Below are 23,754 nucleotides of genomic sequence, written 5' to 3' on the forward strand. Positions count from 1 at the left end.
CCCGCCTCCCAATCGGAGGACCCGAGTTCGAGTCCCGCCCAGTGCTTAAGTCCTTGGACAAGATGTTTTTATCCACCGTGTCCCTCTCGACCCAGGTGTCTAAATGTGTACCTGGCAACGCTGGGGTAATAATAATGGCAGGGCCCTCTGGTAGAGCAGTGTTAACACTGAAGAGGCTACCCTGGATAAATAAGACCTTATCATTATTATTATTGTTATTATTATTATTATTATTATTATCATCATTATTATTGTTAAGATACTATAGTAATCATAATGTTCTCTCGTATTCATCCCATTGTTTTAGGTTGTTTTCGAAGGGTCACCAGGGGATGACGTCAGGGACGATATCGCAATTGATGACGTCATGCTGTATGAGGGTCAAGACTGCCCACTCTGTAAGTTGACAAGATTAAAAAGGTTTCCTACTCATACGCAGTTCATGTATGGATTATAGCTGCATTTAAAGTTTTCATGTAAACGAAGCTATCTTTCTTTTTATTTCTAGAAAGTGGTGCTGATGACGAGAATTAGACACAAAACCTTCTGTACTTGGCAAATTATGTCAATAAGCCTATAACATTGGAATGACATCGGTATTCCCTTGGTAGGGAATAAGGACCTACGGCCACTGTACAGATAATGTAATTTAGATAGGGGTGTGAAAATAGAGCTTGAAAACAAGTACGCGTATCACAATTTGGAGTGTGAAAACTCGACCAAAGACCAATCGTCGCCTCGCAGGTCTGCTCCTTCTGTTTGAATAAAAACATATTTATATTCGTTTCCTTCCATTTCTTAATAATCTTTTATGAGCACGAGATTCTTCCCACATTAGCTGATGAACTATGTAAGTAACGATAAGCAATGATAGGTTCCTTTTTTCAAGGATGGAATCTGTGAATAAAGAGTACTGACCAAAACTTAATGTTAATATTGTGTATGAACACAAACGAGATGTTTTTGTAATGACATCAGTATGAATCGTATTTAAATTGCATTTACAATCATATACATTATTACTAAGAAATAAGTCATTGAGATATCGATAGTTTTGGAGCATAAGGACACTTTAATGAATAAATTTCCATGAAAGATTAGACACAGAATTGTTCGAAGCAAATACCGTAAAGTGATTATACATTCTCACCGTTGTCATCCTTGCAGTCACTACATTAGCGCCCCCTCCAACTACCAAACCTCCAGCAGTCAACGATATTTCATGTGATTTTGAGAAGGACTATTGTGGCTACACGAACATGAAAGATGATGATGACCTAGATTGGTCTAGGGCCAAGGGAACAGGGTCGAGTACGTCAATCTTCACGGGACCGGAAACCGACCACACGCTGGGGACGGCTGCAGGCAAGACAAGCTCTCTCTCTCTCTTTTTCTTCTATTCCACGTAGCCATGTCTGTAAGTAAGGATCCGAGATATTGTTTAGGGCTCATGCGGGTAAATAATTCCCCATAGAGACGTGTGTTAAAAATTCAAATTTCAAAAAATTCTGTGAAATAGCTGGGAGAAATGAGGTGTTTCATCTTCACTAACCTGGATAAGTAGGCTATATCCTGTCATCCATCAAATTTCCAAGACAGATTCTTCGGCTCAAACTCGGTCCAAGGTTCCGCAAAGCCAGACTACGAGTTCTTTTTTTATCTTCAAACCGAAATGCAGTTTGTAGAGGAATTTATACTCAACATCTGCAGCTATTCAGTTTTATGCCAAACTGCATTAATGATTTTTAATTAATATTTTTCTTCATTCATTTTGGTATCTTTGGTACGAATTTGTGAAGGGGTCTGGGACATTCCATTTTATTTACAGGTGTGAGCCCTATAGTGGAGGTCATATTTCTTATTTCACTTTTTAACATCATAAATGTGTTTTTGATGATATTTGCCCCTACATCATATGGGAAATTGCACATTCAAGGGTTTTAAAGCTTCTCAAAGAGACACTTGAAAATGATGCCCTTTGGAGTTTTTTTTTTTTTCAAAAATAAATCTTGCAATTTTGATTAGTTTTTCATAAGATGAATACGTAGATGCAGGTAGTTGTCATTGATTAAGGGGGTGTCATCATAACCTTATTGTCTACAAAGTACTGTAAAACACTTTTATTTATCAAACAGATTAACTTGATGTATTTTGAGCTGTTTCAATGGTAGCCCAAACAAAGAAATACATTAAAATGACACAATCATTCAAAATTGTGTGATACTGATGACTAGTTTCTACCAAGATCTACAGCTGTAGTACCACAAGAGCCTAATAAGAAAACAAATTGTAGTTGAGCGGAGTTGGGGGGGGGGGGGTAGAGGGTAGAGGGGTAAGGAGAAAGGAGGGGGGAGGGGAGGGGAGGGACTGATTTGACGGAATAGATCATCATAAACCAGCAGAGTTTGTATGGGATGAATACTTCCAATTGACTTGTGTATACATTGCGTGCATTCTCTATAGGGCTCACACGGGTAAATAATTCCCCATAGAGACGTGTGTTAGAATTCAAATTTCAGAAAATTATTCTGTAAAATAGCTGGAAGAAATGAGGTGTTTCATATTCACTTACCTGGATAAGTGAGCTATACCCTGTCATCCATCTAATTTCCAAGGCAGGTTCTTCGGCTCAAACTCTGTCTAATGGTCCGCAAAGCCAGACTACGAGCTCTTTTCACTAAAAAAAAAAAATCACCTATTTTTCCGTACACGCACCCAATGAAATATAGTCCCTTCAAATTCCATGAGAAAAGCTGTTATCTTTAAACCAAAATGCAGTTTGTAGAGGAATGCATACTCAACATCTGCAGCTATTCAGTTTTATGCCAAACTGCATCAATGATTTGTAATTAATATTTTTCTTCATTTATTTTTGCATCTTTGGTACGAATTCGTGAAGGGGTCCGGGACATTCCATTTTATTTTGAATGCAGGTGTGAGCCCTATGGAGGGCAAGCAAAGTCATGAAAGTGTTCTGCTGACAGTTACAGTCTATACTCATCGGTGTCCACATATGCAGAGAGCAAGCAGTTCAAATTAGACATGAGTGCATATTGGGATGTCGCTTTATGCTCTTCCACTCCACGCAGTTTCTCTGGTTTATGATCTCAGCGATTCCTGTCGTGGTTTCTGTTTTTGAGAAAGGACTAGAAGGATACACGCAATTTCCCGAGAATAAATCGGAAGAGAGAAAGTACCCCTTTTCTTTTATTTTTTTTTATTTCTTCTTTTTTTGTTGTCTCTACTTCTCCCGTGAACTGCACGAAACAGGTCGCGAGTCGACAACTATAAAATCAGCGCACAAGAGACAATGTCGAGGAAAAGCGTGGTAGACTTGTACACAAACAAGGCTTATTAACTACTCGCTTTATCCTGCATTAGGAAACATGAAATTATATTTTGAGCAACCAGAAGAGATTGCAAGTTAGCGACAGAGAAACTTCTGTTGCTGATGGATCTTCTTATTCTCGTCTGTATTCTATAGGGTACTACCTGGTTTTTGATCCCATGCCCTTCCTCGGAGCAGAGTTGGAGGACAATGCCATCATGATATCCCCGCTTCTCGCGGCATCAGGCCAAACCCGCTGCCTTTCGCTCTATGCATACATGTACGGTTACAGAGTGGACTTCCTTAACATCTACACTCGTCCTTGGGGCGCCACCCGCAGCTTGGATGCGAACACTTTTGTGTACGGCGACAAGGGACAGATGTGGTTTGAAGTTCAAATGGAACTACCGCCTTCTTCAGAATCTTTTCAGGTAATGCTGTCAAACAGGTCCGGTTGTGTGAAGTTCTTTCTACTACTCAAGGGTCTTCCTCGAATTCACATGCACCGATGCAACTGACTCTTTTTTGGGTTTCATTTGCTATTGACAATTATTTCTTTTGATGCATGGATAATGATTTTTTGTTTTGGGTGTTTTTGGTGGGTTTTTTGTTTTGCTTTGTTTTGTGTGGGCTTTTTTTAGGAGGGCCGGAGGGGATAAAGTTGATAGTTTCGGACATGTGTAATCTGCAGGTCGTGTTGTCGGTTCTACCATCAGAGTAAGGAAAGTATCAACAACTGACGATGAACAATGGCGATGAAAAATTAATGTGAACAAGAGAAAATACAAATATGGCAAATTACTCTAGTTATCCTTGTCAACACCATGGATCATTATTAGACTTTTGCTCACAGAAACCCAGCTGTGACCTTAAGTTCCGAAAAAATAAAAATTCATAATTTACAAATCGTTTTTCTACAATTCAACCCGTCGAAGTGATTTAGACAATTTCTGCGTTAATTTGATTCCTAGCTCTAATTATTGCTTATAGATACCAGTTTTCAGGTATACTTTTCACCTTCCTGCAACCAAACGACCCATGTTTTTTTTTTTTTTTTTTTTTTTTTTTTTTTTTTTTGGTCATTGCCTTTTGCTGTTCCTGTGTCGGCGTTATGATCGGATACGGTTGATCGTGTGGATATATATATATATATATATATATATATATATATGTATATAGATCTTGCTTGAAGGAATATGTGGACGGTCCAGGTTCTCGTCAGAGATCGCTGTAGACGACATTAAACTTCTCTCCGGGAGATGTGAAACAGGTACGTAAAAGCCTTAATAGATTTATTTCTCAATTGGAATAAAAAGTGTCCTTCAGATTCAATGGTCAGAGAGGGCACAAGTTCGTATAGATCGTTTCTAATCCCTGTGATTTACAGTCGTTTCCTCAGTTAAACGCATCAGTTGATTAGTTGATTGCCTTGTTCTTTTTTTAAGTTATGCATCGTGAAGTAACCATTGATAACTTTAACTAGTAAAGTTCCGTGATTAGGATTTCTTCCAAGTAAAAACAAGAAAAATTCTTCATTGAAAGAGAATGTGCAATTCATGCAGGTCGAGATATCATCTCAAAACGTCAAAATGAAGATTAGAATGTGAGGAGGATCATTAAAAACTTGATTAGCACAAAACATATAGAACATAATCTTGAAACATTTGAGGTTATGGTTATGGTTAACTTTGTAGTTACATCTTCGATCTCTAGCTTGATACATTAAAGGGGAAATCCAGTCCAAATATAAGTTAGTCTGATTAAAAAAAGTAAAACTTAGTAGTTCGATGGTAAAAATGTGACTGAAATCGGATGAAAAATAAGGAAGTTCTGACATTTTGAAGTTTTGCTAATTTTTGCAAAACAGTTCTTTTACAGTGGCCATGAATATACAAATGGGTGAGATAACATGTCATAATCTCACAATTTTCCATTGATCATGCAAACAAAAATGAAGAAAATTCAATGTTTCTCTCAACATGGTAAATGAAGAAGGAAACATGACGTTATTCCTGATTGAATAACTTCAGAATAGTCATCAGTTAGATATACCAGGAACTAAGCCTCGGGGCGTAATTGCGTTTGAATGAAAAACTGGACATTTCAAAATGTAATGTGCAAACTATATGGCAAGCTGTGAGGGTATGACATGCTCACTTTGTAATTTGCATATTCATATTGACCCTTCAAGAAATGTTTCCAGAAAATTTAGCAAAACTTCAAAATGTCGTAACTTCCTTATTTTTCACCCGAATTCGATCTAAATTTTACCGTTGAACTAGTGATATTTCAATCTTTCTAATCAACCCCACTTGTATTTGGACTGGATTTCCCTTTAATAAACTGATTTATTGTTGTTGTAGGTGTTTTTCTTTTCATTGTTGTGTATACCGTGTGTAAGATATGTAAAAAGAACGTCTATGGTTCAAATATTAAAGGGTGCATTCACTTTTGGAAGAGAAGTTTGGCGCATTTTATCCCTCTTGACCAAGGTGTACAGAATATGGCTACCCGACAGTGCTAGGGTAATTACAATGGCATAGTCCTTTGAAAGAGCAGTGTTAACACTGGAGAGGCTATACTGACTGAGTAAGACCATAAATTGTGTCATTATTGTTGTTATTCTTAGTATTACTATCATTGTTATTACATTTATTCATTCATTTTCCATTTTCAACAGAAACAGTCAAAATGAACGTTTACACAAAACTGGTGGATTTATTACATAACAAGAACACGCAACACAAAAGGCAAATGCTTTTTAATCATCGAGGAAGGTTAAACCGAAAAAAAAAATGCACATTTAAATATGCTACGATGAAATCACTTTACCTATTGGCCTACACATAAATCTATCTCACAATTATGTGCATTTCCATACTCATATCATTAAATAATTTCAAAAAAGATACCCTTTGTCCCTGAATCATAATAACCATGAGTGTGGCGGTGTATAACTTTACAATTATAATGGGAAAAGGTCATATTCGATTGCGATACTGATGGAATGAATAATCATATTACTTGATCACTGTACGCAAGTTTTTACTAATATCACTATTGTTATCATCTTAATGGTCACTGATATATTCATGTTCTTCTTGTCATTATACATAATTATCATGGTTACTATACTACTACTTCAATTGTTTTATAACTATTGATATGTAACTACTATCGCTCTTATCATTACTAATGTTCTCGTAATCATCATCCTCATCATAACTTTACAGGTACAGTGCAGCCCATTCCGTGGGGAGTGGACTGTGATTTCGAGCAAGACGGTACGTTATGCGGGTACACCAACTATCAGTATGCTGACTTTGACTGGGTCAGACACTCAGGAAGCACGCCGTCGGACCACACAGGACCAAGGTTTGACCACACCCGTGGTACAACACAAGGTGATGATGATGTCGCCAAGCAATTGTAATGAGGGTGTATTATTCTCCCTGTTTTCTTTTCCTCGTTTTCCTGTGTCTTAAACATGGCATAATCCCACCACCTCTATTTTCTAGCTGCGGGTTGCAGCTGTGTCCTATTGATTCAAGTTTTTGGTCAGTGGGGTTGAGAAAAGGAGAGCACATCGTTAACACGACATAAAGCCACTTTTTGGACATACTTTCCACAGGTCTTGAAATGTGCATGGATATAAAGTGCATAAGTGTCTTCTTTAGTAGAGCATGTACTTAAGTGTTTTTGTAACTTCGTTAATTATCAATCGATAAGAAATTAAAGTCTGAACTTTTAATACTAAGGTTCCTACTCAGAACAGAATCATTTTGCAATTTTGTATGTTAAGGTTGGTTTAGTCTTTTAAACACAGCCTTTAATATGTATCACATGCCTCTAAGCTGATTAAACATAGCAGGACTACAATAGCAAATGATGCCAAGACATTCAAAATGATTAGTGTGGTCGGCGTACTGCAGTAGCTGCGCTGCACCGCCAAGCATACAGCAAAAAGAGAAGAAAGAACTATTATACCGTAGTGAATTTTCACTTCAGCTACATTTTGTTACTCATAGAAAGTCTGATTTGTAATTCCATGTAGAATTTCGTATCTTAAGCTAAAACCGCATAAATATTGATCTAGCAAATTCAGATGATAACGATAATAATAATAATAATAATAATAATAATAATAATAATGATAATAATAATAGTAATAATAATAATAATAATAATAATAATAATAATAATAATATGAATTTGTATTGCGCTAAATCCGCTCTATAGAGTGCTCAAAGCGCATACGTACTATTATAACCCGGGTGTCTGGATACATTATTTCCAACCAGCACTGACAGTGCTCACTCTCCACTCCTTGCGGAGCATTCCAGGGAGATGTTAGATTCCAGATGATTCCAGATGTTAGAAACTACACTCTTTAATTAATAATTAGAAAGGTGACTTACATTCAGGCATTAAGATCCATCAAAACTTATCAGGTTGCATGATTCAATACCTATAGTAAATGTCGCTGTTCGGTATTACATTTCATATACTGTACTTCGATGGGGAAGTAGCCTTGCATTGAAGTGCAGAGCACGCTCAAATTTAATTTCCCGTTATTCGCGATCAATGTCGTAAAATTGATTGTACGTCATATCCATCGATGGTTTAATTTGTAATCCCATGTTTCCTTGTTAGATAAACTTTTTAGTGCTTCCAATATATAGATAATTATTTCAAATAGGTTTTTCTCAAAGAATGTAATTTCCTCGACTTGATAAATAGACCCCATAATGTAAAATTCCGTAAAAACTGGACCCAGTCTAGGCTTCGACGCACATAATCGCTGATCGGTACTATAGGTGTTTTTCGAATGTTCTGCGGTGGTCAGCTGATGAATAGTGCCACTCATGATTGCCGACAACGATCATAGAATAATTCAATTTGTAACCCATGTCTCACTTTTCCAGGTCACTATATGTATATTGAGTCATCCGTCCCACAACGCCCTGATACTGATGCAATCCTAATATCGCCGGTGTTAAATAGTCATTTTGAAGATCTATGCCTCCGATTCTATTACCACGCCTACGGGGACGACACGGGCGCTCTGTCAGTGAAACTTCGGTCAGTTGTACGAGAAATCGACGTCTTGCTGTTCAGCGTCAGCGGTAATCATGGCGACGAATGGATTCCTGCTAACGTCAATATTCCTACCACAATAGCTGGTGGAGCTGACTTTCAGGTAAACCCTTAGCTGTCAATCTAAAATATTCTTGATCGTCTTCATAACAGCTTGATTTTATTTTTTAATGATATTGCTGATAAGCTCACATTTCCTCCCTCCTGTCTCCTGTCGTCTACCTCGTTAAAATATAGACAAAACAGATAGTGGAAGGAAAACAGATCAAGAAATTATAGCCAATAATTGAGATAATTTTTTAATTTTTCTGTCTTTCATTTATTTCATTTTATTCTTACATCAAAGATAACATTTGTAGGCAAAACTGGCATGGGTTTTCTCAGTGACATTGCCATCGACGACATAAAGTTCCTCCCCCAGCCCTGCGAGGGTTTCCCGTCCGAGGCCGTCTGCACCTTCGAACAGGGTCTCGATTTCTGTGGATATGACAACGACGAGAGCGCCGACTCGGTGTGGCGATGGTATGATGTCTTGGCGACAGAGGACCCTCCCATCAACGAGATCATAAGCGGTAAGTACGCTGCTACCGATGAACACAGGATATCCTGGATGTATTTTGTTTTACTTTCTTTTCGGGTTGCCAAATTGTTAACCTGCTTCCATGAAGTAAATCTTCAGCCTAACAGTAAACGAAAATCTTGAGCAACTTTTCATTGGTGTAGTTTCTTTCCTTGTGTGGCATCCCAGTGCCTTCCTCTTTCGTGTACATCCGGGGCTCACCGCAGACTGAGAACAAGAGATCGGTCCTTCTCTCGAACCCGTTCGATTTGTTGGGTATGACGCACTGCTTCACTGCTGACTTCATCCTCAGTGACGACAGCCAACAACAACTCGTGATCGAGGCTCAGGAAGTTTCGACTGAGAAGGTGGTTACCTTGGCGACGCTTTCCGGCAACATGGGACAGAATTGGAACCATGGAAACTGGACCTTGGGATTCGATATCTTTCAGTCGTCGTTCCGGGTAGGTTTACCCTATTTCATCACGCTTTCTGTTCTTTGATCTTTTCATATCTATTCACATTTGTCTTTATAGTACTAATGTCACAGATGGAAAGACAAATGCGTATGTCGTGTGTGGCCATGTAGATGTGGAAGCGCTAGAAACGTACCTAAGATTACGTGGTGCATGTAATGTGTTCCTGGATAAGAATTGATCCCAACATCCTGGCACGCATTGTTTTCATGTTCCAGCTGAAATTCACGGCAACAGCGGGTTCCAGGGGTGTGATAGCTATCGACAACACGATCATCACTAAGCAGCTGGATTCCTGTGCGCAGTGTAAGTTTAATATGTGTTTGTGTGTTTGTGTGTTTGTGTGTGTGTGTCGTCCTGAAGAGACTCTCTGAAAAAGGAGATTTTTTTTTTTTGGATCAGGACAACACCATTCATTGCAAAAAGTGCACGTCATAAGACCGACATCCACGAGTCATACAGCCCATGAGTTATACATCCCACGAGTTATACAGCTCACGAGTCGTACAGCCCATTTGAGTTGGACACTGAGCAGACAAGGCCCACAAGACTGACACATTAAGCCCCGTGTTATATCCGTCGCAGCCTTGGGAAGTTTCAACCTAGTGTCGAACTCATGGGCTTTATTTGTCTTGTGTCAAAACCCTGGGCTGTATGACTCGTGAGCTGTACGATTCATGGACCTGTTTTTAATGTCGAACTCCTGGGCGTTGGTCTCGTGGATGACCCTCATTTCAAATGCATGGTGTGTTATTTTTTGTGCATAGAAGTCATAAAAAACCCCCATAATAACAGCAATGAGATTGCTATCAAATAAACTTTTCATACATATCGTGGGATCTGCCTTTTTATTGGTATGTAGTTCACAAAAATAAAGTGCATTCTGTTCACGTTGTAATTCACCGAGGCACTGCGTTTGAATTGGCAATATGTAAATTTAGACATCTACACGAAAATTATATAGCAAACATTAATAAGATACAGCTTTATAGGCTCTTACGAGTGTGAAGACTGCAGCGCTTTTCTGCTCAGATTTACATTCTTATGGTCTGTTGCATATCATGCTTTAGACATTCCCTTGCCAACGAAACCACAAACAACACTGGCTACAACCCGAGGAGTCACCCCGCCCTCAACGTCACTCCCAGACGCATCGACAACAGATGACACGGGAGAGAATCCAAGTGGTATGTCGACGGGAGCGATTATCGGTATCGTGCTGGCAGCCGTTTTGACGATCGTCTTCGGCGTGCTGATCGGTTGCTTCGTTTTCAAGCGCCAGGAGGCGTTAAGCGGGAAGGGGCTCTTCAACATCTCCTACAAAAAGGACGTCGACGAAATCCCCTTCTCCCAGGAGAAACCAAACAATTTGGCCACTGAAACCGGCTTCGCCAACCCCGTGGTTTTCAGCACTCCAACTATACAGGGAAGCACCGCTTAGAGCTATCTGGGCTTTGTGAATGTTAGTTGATCTCCATTAAACAGGGAAAATATCCATTATCAGTAATAATGCCAAAAATAACTCAAAGGATTAGAAAGAGGAATTGATTGTAAGTGAAAACCAATGTTGTTCGCAGGCTAAATAAATCGGCTGACACTACCCTTTGAAAACTCTGGAATGGCGCATGAATTTAAATCCTCTTATTCAGATAGTTCACCGTTATTCATTTGATGCATACTGTGAAATGCTGTTTGGTAAATTTGAATATTGACTGCAAAATCCATGGCATATCCTGTCAAATTCCATATAGTTGTCGATGATATTATAATAGAATTATCATTTACATAGCTAAGCTCTCACTTTGAGACTGGTAGAAACAATATTCCGGAGCTGTATGTTATTGTCTTTTTTGTATTTTTCTGTTCATTGCTCGAAAAGAGACCTTTTGCACTGAGCACTATCTTTCCCTAAAAGAATGTAAATTGCTTCACTGCTAGAAAAATCGTGATAAAACTGGTTGAAAGTTTCATCTTGTTTCAATTGGAATCAATTGAGTGTCGTCACCCATGTTATCATATTTACAATACTCATATCTGAGAATATTGTGCTTGATCGTTTGTCTTATCAATATGTCATTTCAGTCTGATTTATTAGTTTTCTTCTAAAAAATCTTATTTTTTCATGCGGTTAGCTCTTCTATACAAAACTACCTCATACACACCTTCAATATCTAAAGCTATAGTTTTTGTGAACTCAATGATCGATCGATCGACAGATAGAGAGTTAGGTGGCATGGATCATCAACGACCCTATTGATGAGATGTACTAATGAATAAACAGACAACGAAGAGTTGCTAATAATAATAGTAATAATAATATGTGTATATATATATATATATATATATATATATAGATATATAGATATATACCATTGTATCGATGGATGATCAAGAAACTGGTATAGATACGACAGAGGTAGAAATAAATACATGTATAAACCCATGAATATTGACATTTCATCCATGAATTTTTGCATTCCTGCTGTTTAAAATGAGAATACCCCCCCCCCCAAAAAAAAAAAAAAATAAGGAAAAGATTTCGTGGTTTGAAACTAACGTTTTCATAGGTGAAGCATTTTCGAAATTGTCAAAATCAGTATCCTTTAATGCATCTTTAGATCCGATATTTTGAATATGTGATATATGCAATAATCGGGAATTTCTGTATGGTGTTATGCAAGTCACAATATCACGGGAGTATGAGAGTGACTCCCCTTTGGAAGGTTAAGTGTTGATTGTTAACGACATGATTAGGTATACAAATTGTTCATGAATGGTATTCTGTATTTGAAAACGACAAAAGATGTATTGCACTTTGAAGTCGTACATACACTATGCACATTGTGTTTTTGGTGCTTTCATTTTCTCGGTCATTATAATCATCGTCTGTGTGTATATGTGACAAGAAATCTTTCCTAATTTTTTTTTTCAAATTTCTTATTATGAGTACGGGCACGTGGTGTTTGAAATTATGAGGATTCATTGATTATGGCCAGCAAAAGTTTTTGGTTTAATTTGCCTGAACCTTTTGTGGCATTTTCGAGTTTTTTTTTTCATTGATTGTGTATACCATAGAGATTTCTTCTCCTACTTCCCCCTCTCTATTTATACATATGCATATACATGTATATCTATATGTTTCACAAACCATGATAATATAGTTTATATATATTTTTATAAGTATATATATATATATATATATATATATATACATATATATATATATATATATATATATATACATACATATATATATATATATATATATATATATATATATATATAATGATAGACATTTGTGCTTGTTTCTCTTTCGCTCTCTTTCCCCTTTCTTCTCTTTTGCTTATCGGTGCACATAATATATTCAATTGTCCAGTTGTAACCTGGTAATTTGCCTTTCTCAAGACAGCAAGCAAGTAAGATCTCTTTACCCCATCCTCGCTTCAGCCTGCTCCTTTGTCATATTCCTGTATTCACTTTGACTCTTTGATTTTTAAGGGTATTTCCTTCTCCATTTTGCCACTTTAATCTTTAGATAATGAGTATATTCTGTAGTACTGTATTAACGTTAATGTGTCATTACAATGGTCTCTTCAATCAGATCGAATTATGTTACACTTTGTGTAATCACTATGCATTCATTAAGTGGATCACCTTCGTCCACAGTATAGAAAGATTGGAATAAAATTCTGACATCTATAGTTATTCAATTACATTGACTTCCTCCGATGTCTTGTCAGTTTCACAGGCATTTACCAGTGAAATTGAAATGGTTCAGGAAATTTGAACTACCAACCGGGCATGCGCCATTATTTAGCCTACATTTAAGAAGTATCGCACGTACAAATATGAATTTAAACATGCATGTACCAAAGTATGTGTGTGTGTGTGTGTGTGTGTGTGTGTGTGTGTGTGTATGCATGTTGATCGGCATGTTGTACTTGCAACGTAATTCCAAAAAAAAAATGAATACAATTTTTTCCACACGTAGTGACTGATTGTAATTATTCTTAATTGACAAAAAACAAAGACAAAACACACACTTACAAATGTTTCAACAATCACAAACGAACAAATTACATAACATGCTTAGATGAGGACCTTCTTAGCTGATTTTGACAATAAGTAATGAGAGTTGATACAATTTACAGGATTACTGAAGTTATGTAAACATACTGTCACTAAGAGTTCTGATTTCCCCTGATGTCCGGTTTATTAAACGAGCTTTACTCGATTAAAATAAAAACACAGCAAGGGAATTAAAAGACTTTTATTTCAGTCATTTTCATTATAACATCGAATCTTATATCGTTATTAAAATGACAACTTACCATACTTAATCTTACAATGCAATACATGCATGTTGCAACCACAAAACGCAATGCAAAAGCAACTTGGTATCATAGATGGTCCATAACCAAGTCGGACATACAAATAAAATCACTACAGCTATAGCCATAATTGGTAACTTTGACAAATAATCACTATATACAAGTATGATAATATGAGGCGTTACAGACATCCAAATCAACAACCAGCAAACAGTAATGAGTAGGGGTAGGAAATTTTTTTATCATTGTGCAGCGATAAATACTGGAATATTTGTCTACTCTCTATACATACTAATAGTACTGCGTAGTGGCGTGTCCATGAGCCTTTAATAACTGTGTCAAATACTACGGACATAAGACTGATAAACTTGAATTCATAAATGACCCGTGATCGCTTTTTTCGGATATCTCAGCCATTTCAAGACCAATTTTCATCAAATAAAAGTTGAATCCTTCTTAACATGGCACGCACTTTTATATTTCATGAAGATGTTTCTCATTATCTCACCAAAAATGTTATAAACCTGAATCCTTACCTCAACCAGTGCTGTTCAGTCGCTTTAAATGTTCCGTAAAATAAACATGCATGTTGATTTGTGTTGATTTATGATACCCTCAACACCACTTTTGTGGTGAAACGAATATCTATGCTATCTGACTACTTTTTCTTCTTTTTTTCTTCAGATTACTTGGGTACGCCCCCCCCCCCCCAAAAAAAAAAAAATCCTTCCAAACCAATATTTCTGATGTGACCTCATCGGTCAATCATTGCTAAAGTACTGATATATCTAACAAAAGACATTGGAATGCACCTTCCCCTCGACTGAGCATAACTTGTATGTTTGCTCAGAGAACCTTTAAAAGTTTATCACAGACTTGTTTGTGTTTGTAAATAAACCAACGATATCTTTCGCTTAAAAGTTTGAAGCAAATTGCCATTCAATAAAGTGTTATGAGCATGCCTTCAGGTATATTTCTATAAGAGGAAAATCTGGAAACGGATTAATCTTAATTGTACGACATAATACATGTTCTCACTGAAAGAAACGAAAAAATACTCCAGACATTGAGAGTGTAATTTTCAAAAGTTTCGTGTTTTATGGACTAGATGTGAGACGGTTTAGGTTTTATGAGAGCAATTCCGGGTCAATACTTTGATTTTTCCTTGCAATCAACGTTGTTATCTTGAGGTTGGTTTCATGTGCCTTTTTTTAGCATTAAAAGGATTGAACAATGATCAGTCGACGGATTTCGTGTTTCAAGTTACAAAGTAACTGCCTTAGTTCGATTTCATAGAAAACTTTGCCTAGTATTCAATGCTTTTCTATTTCTTTACGAATAATAATAGTAACTGATGTTGGAGTGATAAGTAATAATGTGAGAAATAAATCGAGTGAGAATTAGTGAGAAATAATCAGGTAGTCAAGAGGATTGAGTTTGTATTGTTGCCTTACATATGTTTGAGATAATTTTGTTTTGGTAAAGGAGATAGGTTACCAAACTTTCTTATATTGATTATTGAGTTTGATTGTTTGCTGTGAAGACTTTGGCTATGTTTGATATTGCACAAAAATCTCCCTAACTACCTTTAAAAAATCAGTAATCGTGCCAAAATCAACAAGATCTCTGAACTGTAGTCGGCTTTCAAGCTCGAAATAATGGCATGCAATAAAAATGAATGATATAATCAGTAGTTCTACCATGCTTTTTAATCTGTTTTGTTTTTTTTTCTTACACAAGATAATGGCTGTCGTGTCTGTTTATTATGTGCATTGCAGTTTGAAGTTGTGTCACGTTAGCATTGTTTAGAGAAGGGTGTATTGACTAACGAAAATCAAACACGAGGCTGGTACATTGTGCATGAACACTTAGCTCATAACTCAGCAGAAGAAAGAAACTTTAACTTTGAAAGTGATGAATCCAAGTATTAAAGGCGAGACGCTGCAGAGACACTTTAGGTTCAAGGCAAATGCAAATTTCGAGGCATTACAGACTTAACCTTACTGAAATTATATTGATAGCTGATTTTTTTTAAAAGCTTATCTGAGGGAAAATCACTCTGCGATAAACTACGGATATGAAACGAGCATATAGCATTTTTTTATCCTTGTTTGCCGATTTTTGTGGTTTTATTTATTGTGGTGCAGGTCATAATTATGAAATATTCAGTTTGCCGACGCCCGGGTCAACCCTCGTTACATGAAAGTAACAGTGTTGGTACGATGGGTTCAACGCCTGTCTTTATTAATTATTTCGTTGTTATTTTCTGTTTGCTTTGTGAGTTTCGCCAACTTGCTCACACACTAAAAAGAGTTTGCCCCTTGCCCTTTGTGGGTTGTGTGTGTAAATTCCGATAGTGTAGTAGATTTATATTGAATAATATTTATGTCTGCTTAAATTTGTTCACGTAATAAGGGGCGTTTCCTTTGCTACTGAGCTGGAGGGAAAACACGATAAAAAAAAAAGAAAACAACACTTCTGAAATGGCTATAGCAAGACCAGATTTCATTTCTTGCGTTGGGGTGCTTGCGCCGCGGCCGTATCTCAATTTTCTGAAGACGTGCAAGCAAAAATGGCGTCTTTCGCTCGTGCGTTGATGCTGGCATTATGCATGTCACTCGGTGAGTTTACACCTCCTTGTTTTATCATGTTTCGAAATCACTTTTTGAATTCAATCAATCTTATAAGCAAAAAAAAAAATGTATCAATAGAATTACAAACGTTTTATCCATGATGACGCATCTTAAGATGGAAACATGTCATACAGAGGTGTGAAGTCGCCATCGAGTTTTGAAGTTTGCTTGTATGTTTGAAATGTAATTTTGTTTTGCTTTTACAAGCTAGTGGTTGAATTCTCTACGACACTTTGGGATTGAATTTCGTACCGTTAACGAACAGGATGACAGGATTCAGATATTTCGACATAGTTTCCAAAATAGGGAGTACTCCAGATTGAACTTGGAGAATTTTTGATGTTCTGAGTTTTTTTGTGTATGTTAATGCTCAAAAGAATGGACTACAGCTAGATTATGAGAACGAACTTATCTCAGCATCGATAAAGTAGCATTACAACACTATATGGTTTCAGCGAAGGAGGGTAGCCTCTTCATTATAAACATTGCTCTCTTTTTCCAGAAGCGTCGAAATTATAATCATCTGGATTCTACTCATGCCCGGGGACAAGGGAAATGATATGTGTATGATATATATATAACATATATATATATATATACATACATACATATATGTATATAGTATATACATTATTATTGATATAGATTACTCTTCTCTCTATGAAGACACATGTTGAAAAATAAGATGACATAGTGAATGAAATGGATTTTGAAACAAAATTTTTGTTTTTTCAGTTATGCTCCAAGTGATTACATTTTATAGATGTTGTAATTGGCTTTCAAACCATGAAAAATGAAACCTCAGTATACTGGTAAAGCTCTTGTGCTACATGCTTTCCGTTCACTTACATGTCTATGGCTACCCTTCCACTGATACGCTTGATCTGCAAAGTTTTTGCATTCCCCCACAAATTTTCTTGTCTTCTGCGGGGCATTTCATGAAGCATTTTGTCCGACAAAGTTGTCGAACAAATTTCTCTCAGCCAATCAGATGCAAGGATTTCAGAAGCTTGTAACAGTTTGTCAGAAAAATGTCTGACCAAAATGCTTCATGAAATGCCCCCTGATCAAGACATGAAATACGCCTATGGGTAGAATGCAATCCGCAGTCGTGTTGGCTATCAGCTCACTCTATTATACCCCTATTCCACTGAGATTTTCTCTCATCGGTCATTCATCGGAAGAAAAGTTTATCGCTTCCAGCCACCCACCGAAATGTATCGGATCGCATTCCTTTGAATCCGACTTGTGTTAGTCGACTGTCGAGTCAGTGTCAGACGTTTCGGGCGGTGATCCGATGAGGCAAGATCGTCCGATGAGGATCACGCGCGAGATGCCTGACACTCACCTGACCAACCGAGTCGGATTCATCAGACTGCGATCCGATACATTTCCGTGGGTGGCCAGAAGCAACAAACTTTGTTTCCAATGAGTGACCGATGAGACAAAATCTTTGTGGGGTGGGGGTATTAGAATAAAGCAGGCATCGGGAGTATACCGCTTTGCTCTCTTGCTCTTCTTGTTAAATGTCTTTGTATTTCTCAGTAAATGTATATGAGACGTGACGGAATTGAGATAAGTCAAAATGCAACTCACTTTCTTTCCCGCGGCCATGCACGTTGAAAACCAGCCCGTACATCACACGCTGGCTATGCGTGTGACTTTGAAAGCGATGACTGCGGCTACTTGCAGGAAACCACGGACGACTTTGACTGGGTCAGACAAAATGGAACCACCCTCACAGATGACACCGGACCAGATGTCGACCACACGACCGGCACTTCACTCGGTAAGAGAGCGGGAAAATATCGACACCAGAGTCGTTTTAGAGTAAGAAATGATGATGTCACAATTTCTTTTTTCTTTATACTCTAGGTTTAAACCTATGATGGTGCCAGCGTGGTTAACAATAATGAAGGGGAGGTTGTTAAGAATCAGTTTACATGAGGGAAATAAATTGGCTATGACTTCATGCTTTGGTACTTCGTCGTCATCAGTGGAAAAAGTTAGAAAGGCCTATAAAGCTACTTCCAGTTCCAAAGCCGCTATTTGCATGATTTCTGACAAATAGTGCCAAGTGTCCTCCTAGTACACATCCCATTGCTTCTTCGTTCTTATCGGAACACTTATTTTCATCTTGTTTCTAAACTTCATAGTGGTGTGATGACACAATCTTCAGGATAAATCTACCAAGAAATGTTTTCTTTTAATTCTACTCATTCCAAAACAAGGTTCCAATTACCTCCTTCTTATGCATTTAGATATGTGGGAAAAAATCTCTTTGGTGTCGAGAAACGTTGTTTTTCCTTAGTTTTAGTAGCAAAAACAATGCGTTCATATTTTGTCATTCATTTTTTTTTCGCTGTTGGGACGAATTAAGAGGTTGAATGAGTCGATTTATTTCTAAACAAGAATTATTAAGAAGACGTCATGTTGTTCATGTTTCTATGCCGCCGGTAGGCCTACTGTTTCAAAAGTTGACTTCCTCTGCAGAAAAGGCGTGACTGCATGCAGTATTCCACGTCATTTCTACTTCAATCACATATTTAATACTATAATTATGTATGTGTAAAATTATATATATATATATTTATGGATGTATGTATGTATGTATATATATATATATATATATAGCGAAAACTTTGAGCAAAGCAAAGTTTTCGCTATTTATTATTACAATTGTTTCTGGTCAGTTTTTCCTTCCTTGTTGCAATATATATATATATATATATATATATATATATATATATATATGTATATATATATATATATATATATATATATATGTGTGTGTGTGTGTGTGTGTGTGTGTGTGTGTGTTCATATAATGAAAACAAAGGGGAAACTGACTAAAAGCAAAAGTTGATGATAAACAATGAAAACTTTGGGCAAAAAGAATGGGTTTCCATCTGGATTCGAACCCCAAGTCCTTCTAGCATTGATAGACCGGTACTCTATACCAACTGAGCTACAGAAAGCCCCAGTACGGTATTCGTTCCATAGCCTTTGTCCATGGAACGAACGCGAAAGGCACGGTTTCCAGTGCTCCGTAATCCATGTGTTTATTGCCGAACAATCGATATGCCTTCAACATAAAAATCCATTCCACACTTTTGTTTTTGTCATCGTTTCCAATAAACGCTTACGATTATATTTCAAGTTACTATTACACTATCTTTGGTATTGAAAGCAAAATTGATGTATTCGAAATATGTTCTGAGAGAGGTTTTTAGTCCATATGATTATCTATCAATAGTATAATATCAATAGTTAACAACATTCATCATGGTCTTCTCATCCTAATGTCTTCCGTATTAAGATATGAGATGGAAGAATCAGGTATTGTATAATAATGCACCTTTATATCAAAATGAAAGACATTTAACTTGATCCATTCCCCAGTGACGGTACTACCTTCTTCTTTTGACATTATGGGGCTTAAAATTAATGTTTATTTGCGGTGCATAGCGGCTTGTGGAAGAGTCTCATGATTGCATGACTTATAGGGCCTACGGTACAGCTTGACGGTATACTCAGTAAAAAGAGGCTACAAGAATTAGCATCTTTTGCGCACATATTGGCATCCAAGTGGCATGCAATACGCTAAGTATGCATGCAGTGTGTCTACATGGTTTGCACGCTTTAATACTGCGGGAAACTACTGTCAATACCCTCGTCTTAAAAGGCCACAAAACGCAGGGTATCCTCGGGGTAGCCTCCGGCGAAGATTATGTATGTTGTGTCTGTTAAGAAGTAACACAGTGGACAGCCTCCGGAAAACCTCCAGAGAAATCTGACCCTGAGATAGCCTCCAGCGAACCGCCGGAGGCTACCCCGCGAAGGTGTCTGTGAAGACGCTCGCGGGGTGAATTGTCTCTGGAGGCGTCATGTGACCAGCGCTAAGTCAGGTGACGTGCGCTATATAAAGTCAGGTGACCAGCGCTGGGCCAATCAAATCCTATGAACTCTCCCTATTGACCGATTCGGGTTCGTTGAGGGCAGCAGACATTTTACGGCACAGGGCGCAGCCATAGTGGGTGTATCGGTGTGTATCAGCCGACCCCCCCTGCTCTCCCCCACCCCCGGGCAACATGTTTATCACGCACTTGTAACAAAGGTTCGCGCACTAGCAAGCATTCGCGCACTCAGTACGAGACGCCCATTGGCTAAAGCAGTTTTTCATTCTGCGCGCGTGCTAATGTAGGGAGAGGGGTGGGGGAGTGCGGAGGGGGGGGGGGGGGGGTCGGATGATACACCCAGTATGGCGCTGCCCATGCCAAAAATACACATAGCGCGTCACAGAATCGGTCAATATATGTATTAGGCTATGGTCGCAACTCAGAGCGGCGACCGACCGATTTGCAGCCTGCTCGGTCGCCGCTGAAATTTTGCCAATACCCAGCATTTTATAGGGATGTCAAGCAGGCTATAAAACCCAAGCGATGCCCGAGCGGATGGCCTGTCGATTTCCCGTTCTTCACCGGTCGATTTTAGGTTTAAAAAAAAAAAGAGGCGAAATATGGATATCTTTTTCGCGCAGAGACTGATCAGTCACCGAGCGATGCCCTTTTGGCAACTGGACGATCTCCCACCGGCCACCGGCCGGCGTGTATAGGGCTGTGTACGGTTACCTATGTATAAAGTCGTCACACTCATAGCTTTTGACAAGGCCCTCTCGCTGTATGGTGAAGAGGAAGGTGAAGAGAGCCCAGCCAAATGGGGTCGCGCAAGTGGGGCTGCGCGCTCGGCTGGACTCGCTTCGCTCGTCCGTATACAGCGAGAGGGCCTTGACAAAAGGCTATCACACTCATCGAGTTCTGTGGGTTGCACGGTATCGTAATAAGCGTACTCTTATTGTAAAACAAGTGGCTGATTTCATGACTTATACATTCTTTATTTTTTTTGAAAGATCACTACACTAAGAAATGAGAAATAAAAGGCGTTTGCACGGTCAACATCTTAAGGAAAACATATGTAAGGCAAAAATACAAACTCAGTCCTCTTGACTACTTGATTATTTCTCGCTAATTCTCACTCGATTTATTTCTCACATTATTACTTATCACTCCAACATAAATAATGATTATTATTCATCATAAAGAAATAGAAAAACATTGAATACTTGGCAAAGTTTCTATAAAATCGAACTAAGGCAGTTACTTTGTAACTTGAAACACGAAATCCGTCGACAGATCATTGTTCAATCCTTTTAATGCTAAAAAAGGCACATGAAACCAACCCCAAGATAACAACGTTGATGGCATGGAAAATTCAAAGTATTGACCCCGAATTGCTCTCATAAAACCTAAACCGTCTGACATCTAGTCCATAAAACACGAAACTTTTGAAAATTACACTCTCAATGTCTGGAGTATTTTTTCTTTTCTTTCAGTGAGAACATGTATGATGTCATACAATTAAGATTAATCCTTTAGGAAAAACAATGGCCCTAATTCAAACGCCTTTGTAGATAATGGGGCCCACATGCCTATAATCAGGACCACGTATAGACATTAGTAAGCAATCACATGCTAATGCAATGATAATAATGTGAAATATTTCCATTTTCAGCGTATTTGTAATGTGAATGGCCAAGGAGACTGGCTAATACTGGCAAAATGGAAGCAACAAATATATTACGCGCAGGGATTACTATTTCTTCCGCTAATCAATTTCATATTTAATTTTGTTACGATCTTTCAAACGGGGTATGCACATGACCTGAAGTTCATTTGGTATTACTAACAGACGCTAATATGATTCTAGTTAGTGGCCACCGTCTATTCTTCATTTTAGTCACCTTGTGTCCTACATAAACGGCTAGTTGTGGTTTCAAGTTAACAGAAAGTGAAATTCTTGTAAGATTTATTTCATGAACTTTTGAGTTTAAGATACCATGTGCAATATTAAAGTAATTTTGTAGATGAAAAAGTATATAATATATATTCGTATATAGTTAGAGCTCGCCTTTGATAAGTTTCTTCCTTTTTTCTACGTTAGGCGTTCTAACAATCATATCGTCTCTGTACTCAAACGTCATCTTATTTCCAATAACGCTTGCGGAATAAATGAGTGGAGAGCCATATTCAAAACTCTCTGATGTATTGTAATGTCAAATATGTCTATCGTTGCGTGAAGTTAGGTTATTTGCAAATTTTTGTTTTTGTTATATAAGATTTGAAATCGTAAAAGTTATGAACAACTGAAATTTTAAGAAACTATAGTAATAGATTTGATCATATGGCATGAAAGTCTTTTAACGTATATACATTCGTAAGGCCATGGGCGAGATGATATAATATTGCTCGGTTGTTATTTTTTCCTCATTAAAACAAGAAATATGGAAGGCTCAGCCCGAAGTTTTCTATAAAAAATCGGTAAGACACTGTTTGTCTTTCGGATTTTTTTTTTCACAAGCAAGAATTAGATATCTAATAAACCCAGGACAGTAGCGATGCATTCAATTACTACGGTTCTTTTGACTTTCCTCCACTATTTATGGATTCACACTCTTGCGGAATCACAGCATAGGCCCCTAAAGGAAGATTGGTTTGAGATGTTAAGATGGATGTGGTTAGAATCTGAAAAAGTGCACGCTCTCGAATGTGCTATGAATGTGCTTTTAAACTCATGGGAATCAAAAAGATCTGTCATCCTCCTTTGCGTCTGCCATTTTCAAAATATAAATAGACTTAAAAGACATTTTAGATTTGTGTCCGTAATCAGGGATTTTTAGCCATGTAACTCTGTACGACGTTAGGGCCTACCATGAGAAGTTCAAATCGCTTTAAACACAAGCAGCACGCACGCACGCACGCACGCACAAGCATGCACACACACAAACATGCATGGTTATACTTGTGTTTACATTATGTTCACATGTATATTATTATGTGTGTGCGTGATGGCACGTTCAACTCAACGTCATGCACTTGTAGAGATGTGCCTGAAAGTGCCATCAGAAACAGACTTCACGGATGTACAAAGTACAAGATCTATGTGTAGACATTGCGTTAAGACGCCTAGATAGTATCTTTAGTATCTCTATTGCCTATATTATTTTGTTCTAGAAGACTTCTACCAAGATCAAGCATTACCTACAGTGATGGCGATTACTGTGCGAGTAATGGTGTATCAAATTCGCATAGACTTTTTCCTTGACATGTTCGACATGCAAGCGTTTTGGGATAATATTTTCCCATATGTATGAAAAAAATGTTTGTGCTACTCATGCTTAAAGATAACAAAGATCAAACAAAACTTAAATCCTCTATAACTGTACTGAAAAAGAAAGTCTGTTTTTCCTTTGACCACTGCAGGATTCTACATG

The 23,754-nt window shown here is 37.8% G+C and overlaps 1 protein-coding gene across 1 annotated transcript in view; it reads left to right on the plus strand.

The window, feature by feature from the left end:
- Nucleotides 1-10,901, plus strand: part of LOC139741904 (MAM and LDL-receptor class A domain-containing protein 1-like) — a 52,197-nt gene extending 41,296 nt beyond the window's left edge. The window contains exons 30-39 of the mRNA XM_071652476.1: nucleotides 308-398; nucleotides 1,168-1,365; nucleotides 3,485-3,713; nucleotides 4,540-4,598; nucleotides 6,562-6,732; nucleotides 8,254-8,528; nucleotides 8,772-8,997; nucleotides 9,174-9,448; nucleotides 9,679-9,766; nucleotides 10,531-10,901. Coding sequence (XP_071508577.1) covers nucleotides 308-398; nucleotides 1,168-1,365; nucleotides 3,485-3,713; nucleotides 4,540-4,598; nucleotides 6,562-6,732; nucleotides 8,254-8,528; nucleotides 8,772-8,997; nucleotides 9,174-9,448; nucleotides 9,679-9,766; nucleotides 10,531-10,901 — 1,983 coding nt within the window. The remainder of the gene's footprint in view (nucleotides 1-307; nucleotides 399-1,167; nucleotides 1,366-3,484; nucleotides 3,714-4,539; nucleotides 4,599-6,561; nucleotides 6,733-8,253; nucleotides 8,529-8,771; nucleotides 8,998-9,173; nucleotides 9,449-9,678; nucleotides 9,767-10,530) is intronic.
- The last annotated feature ends 12,853 nt before the right edge of the window (nucleotides 10,902-23,754 follow it).

The sequence above is a fragment of the Diadema antillarum genome, unplaced genomic scaffold (genome assembly GCF_040938485.1).
Source record: "Diadema antillarum isolate AM-2024a unplaced genomic scaffold, OU_Dant_1.0 seq00000962_RagTag, whole genome shotgun sequence".
Taxonomy (NCBI): domain Eukaryota; kingdom Metazoa; phylum Echinodermata; class Echinoidea; order Diadematoida; family Diadematidae; genus Diadema; species Diadema antillarum.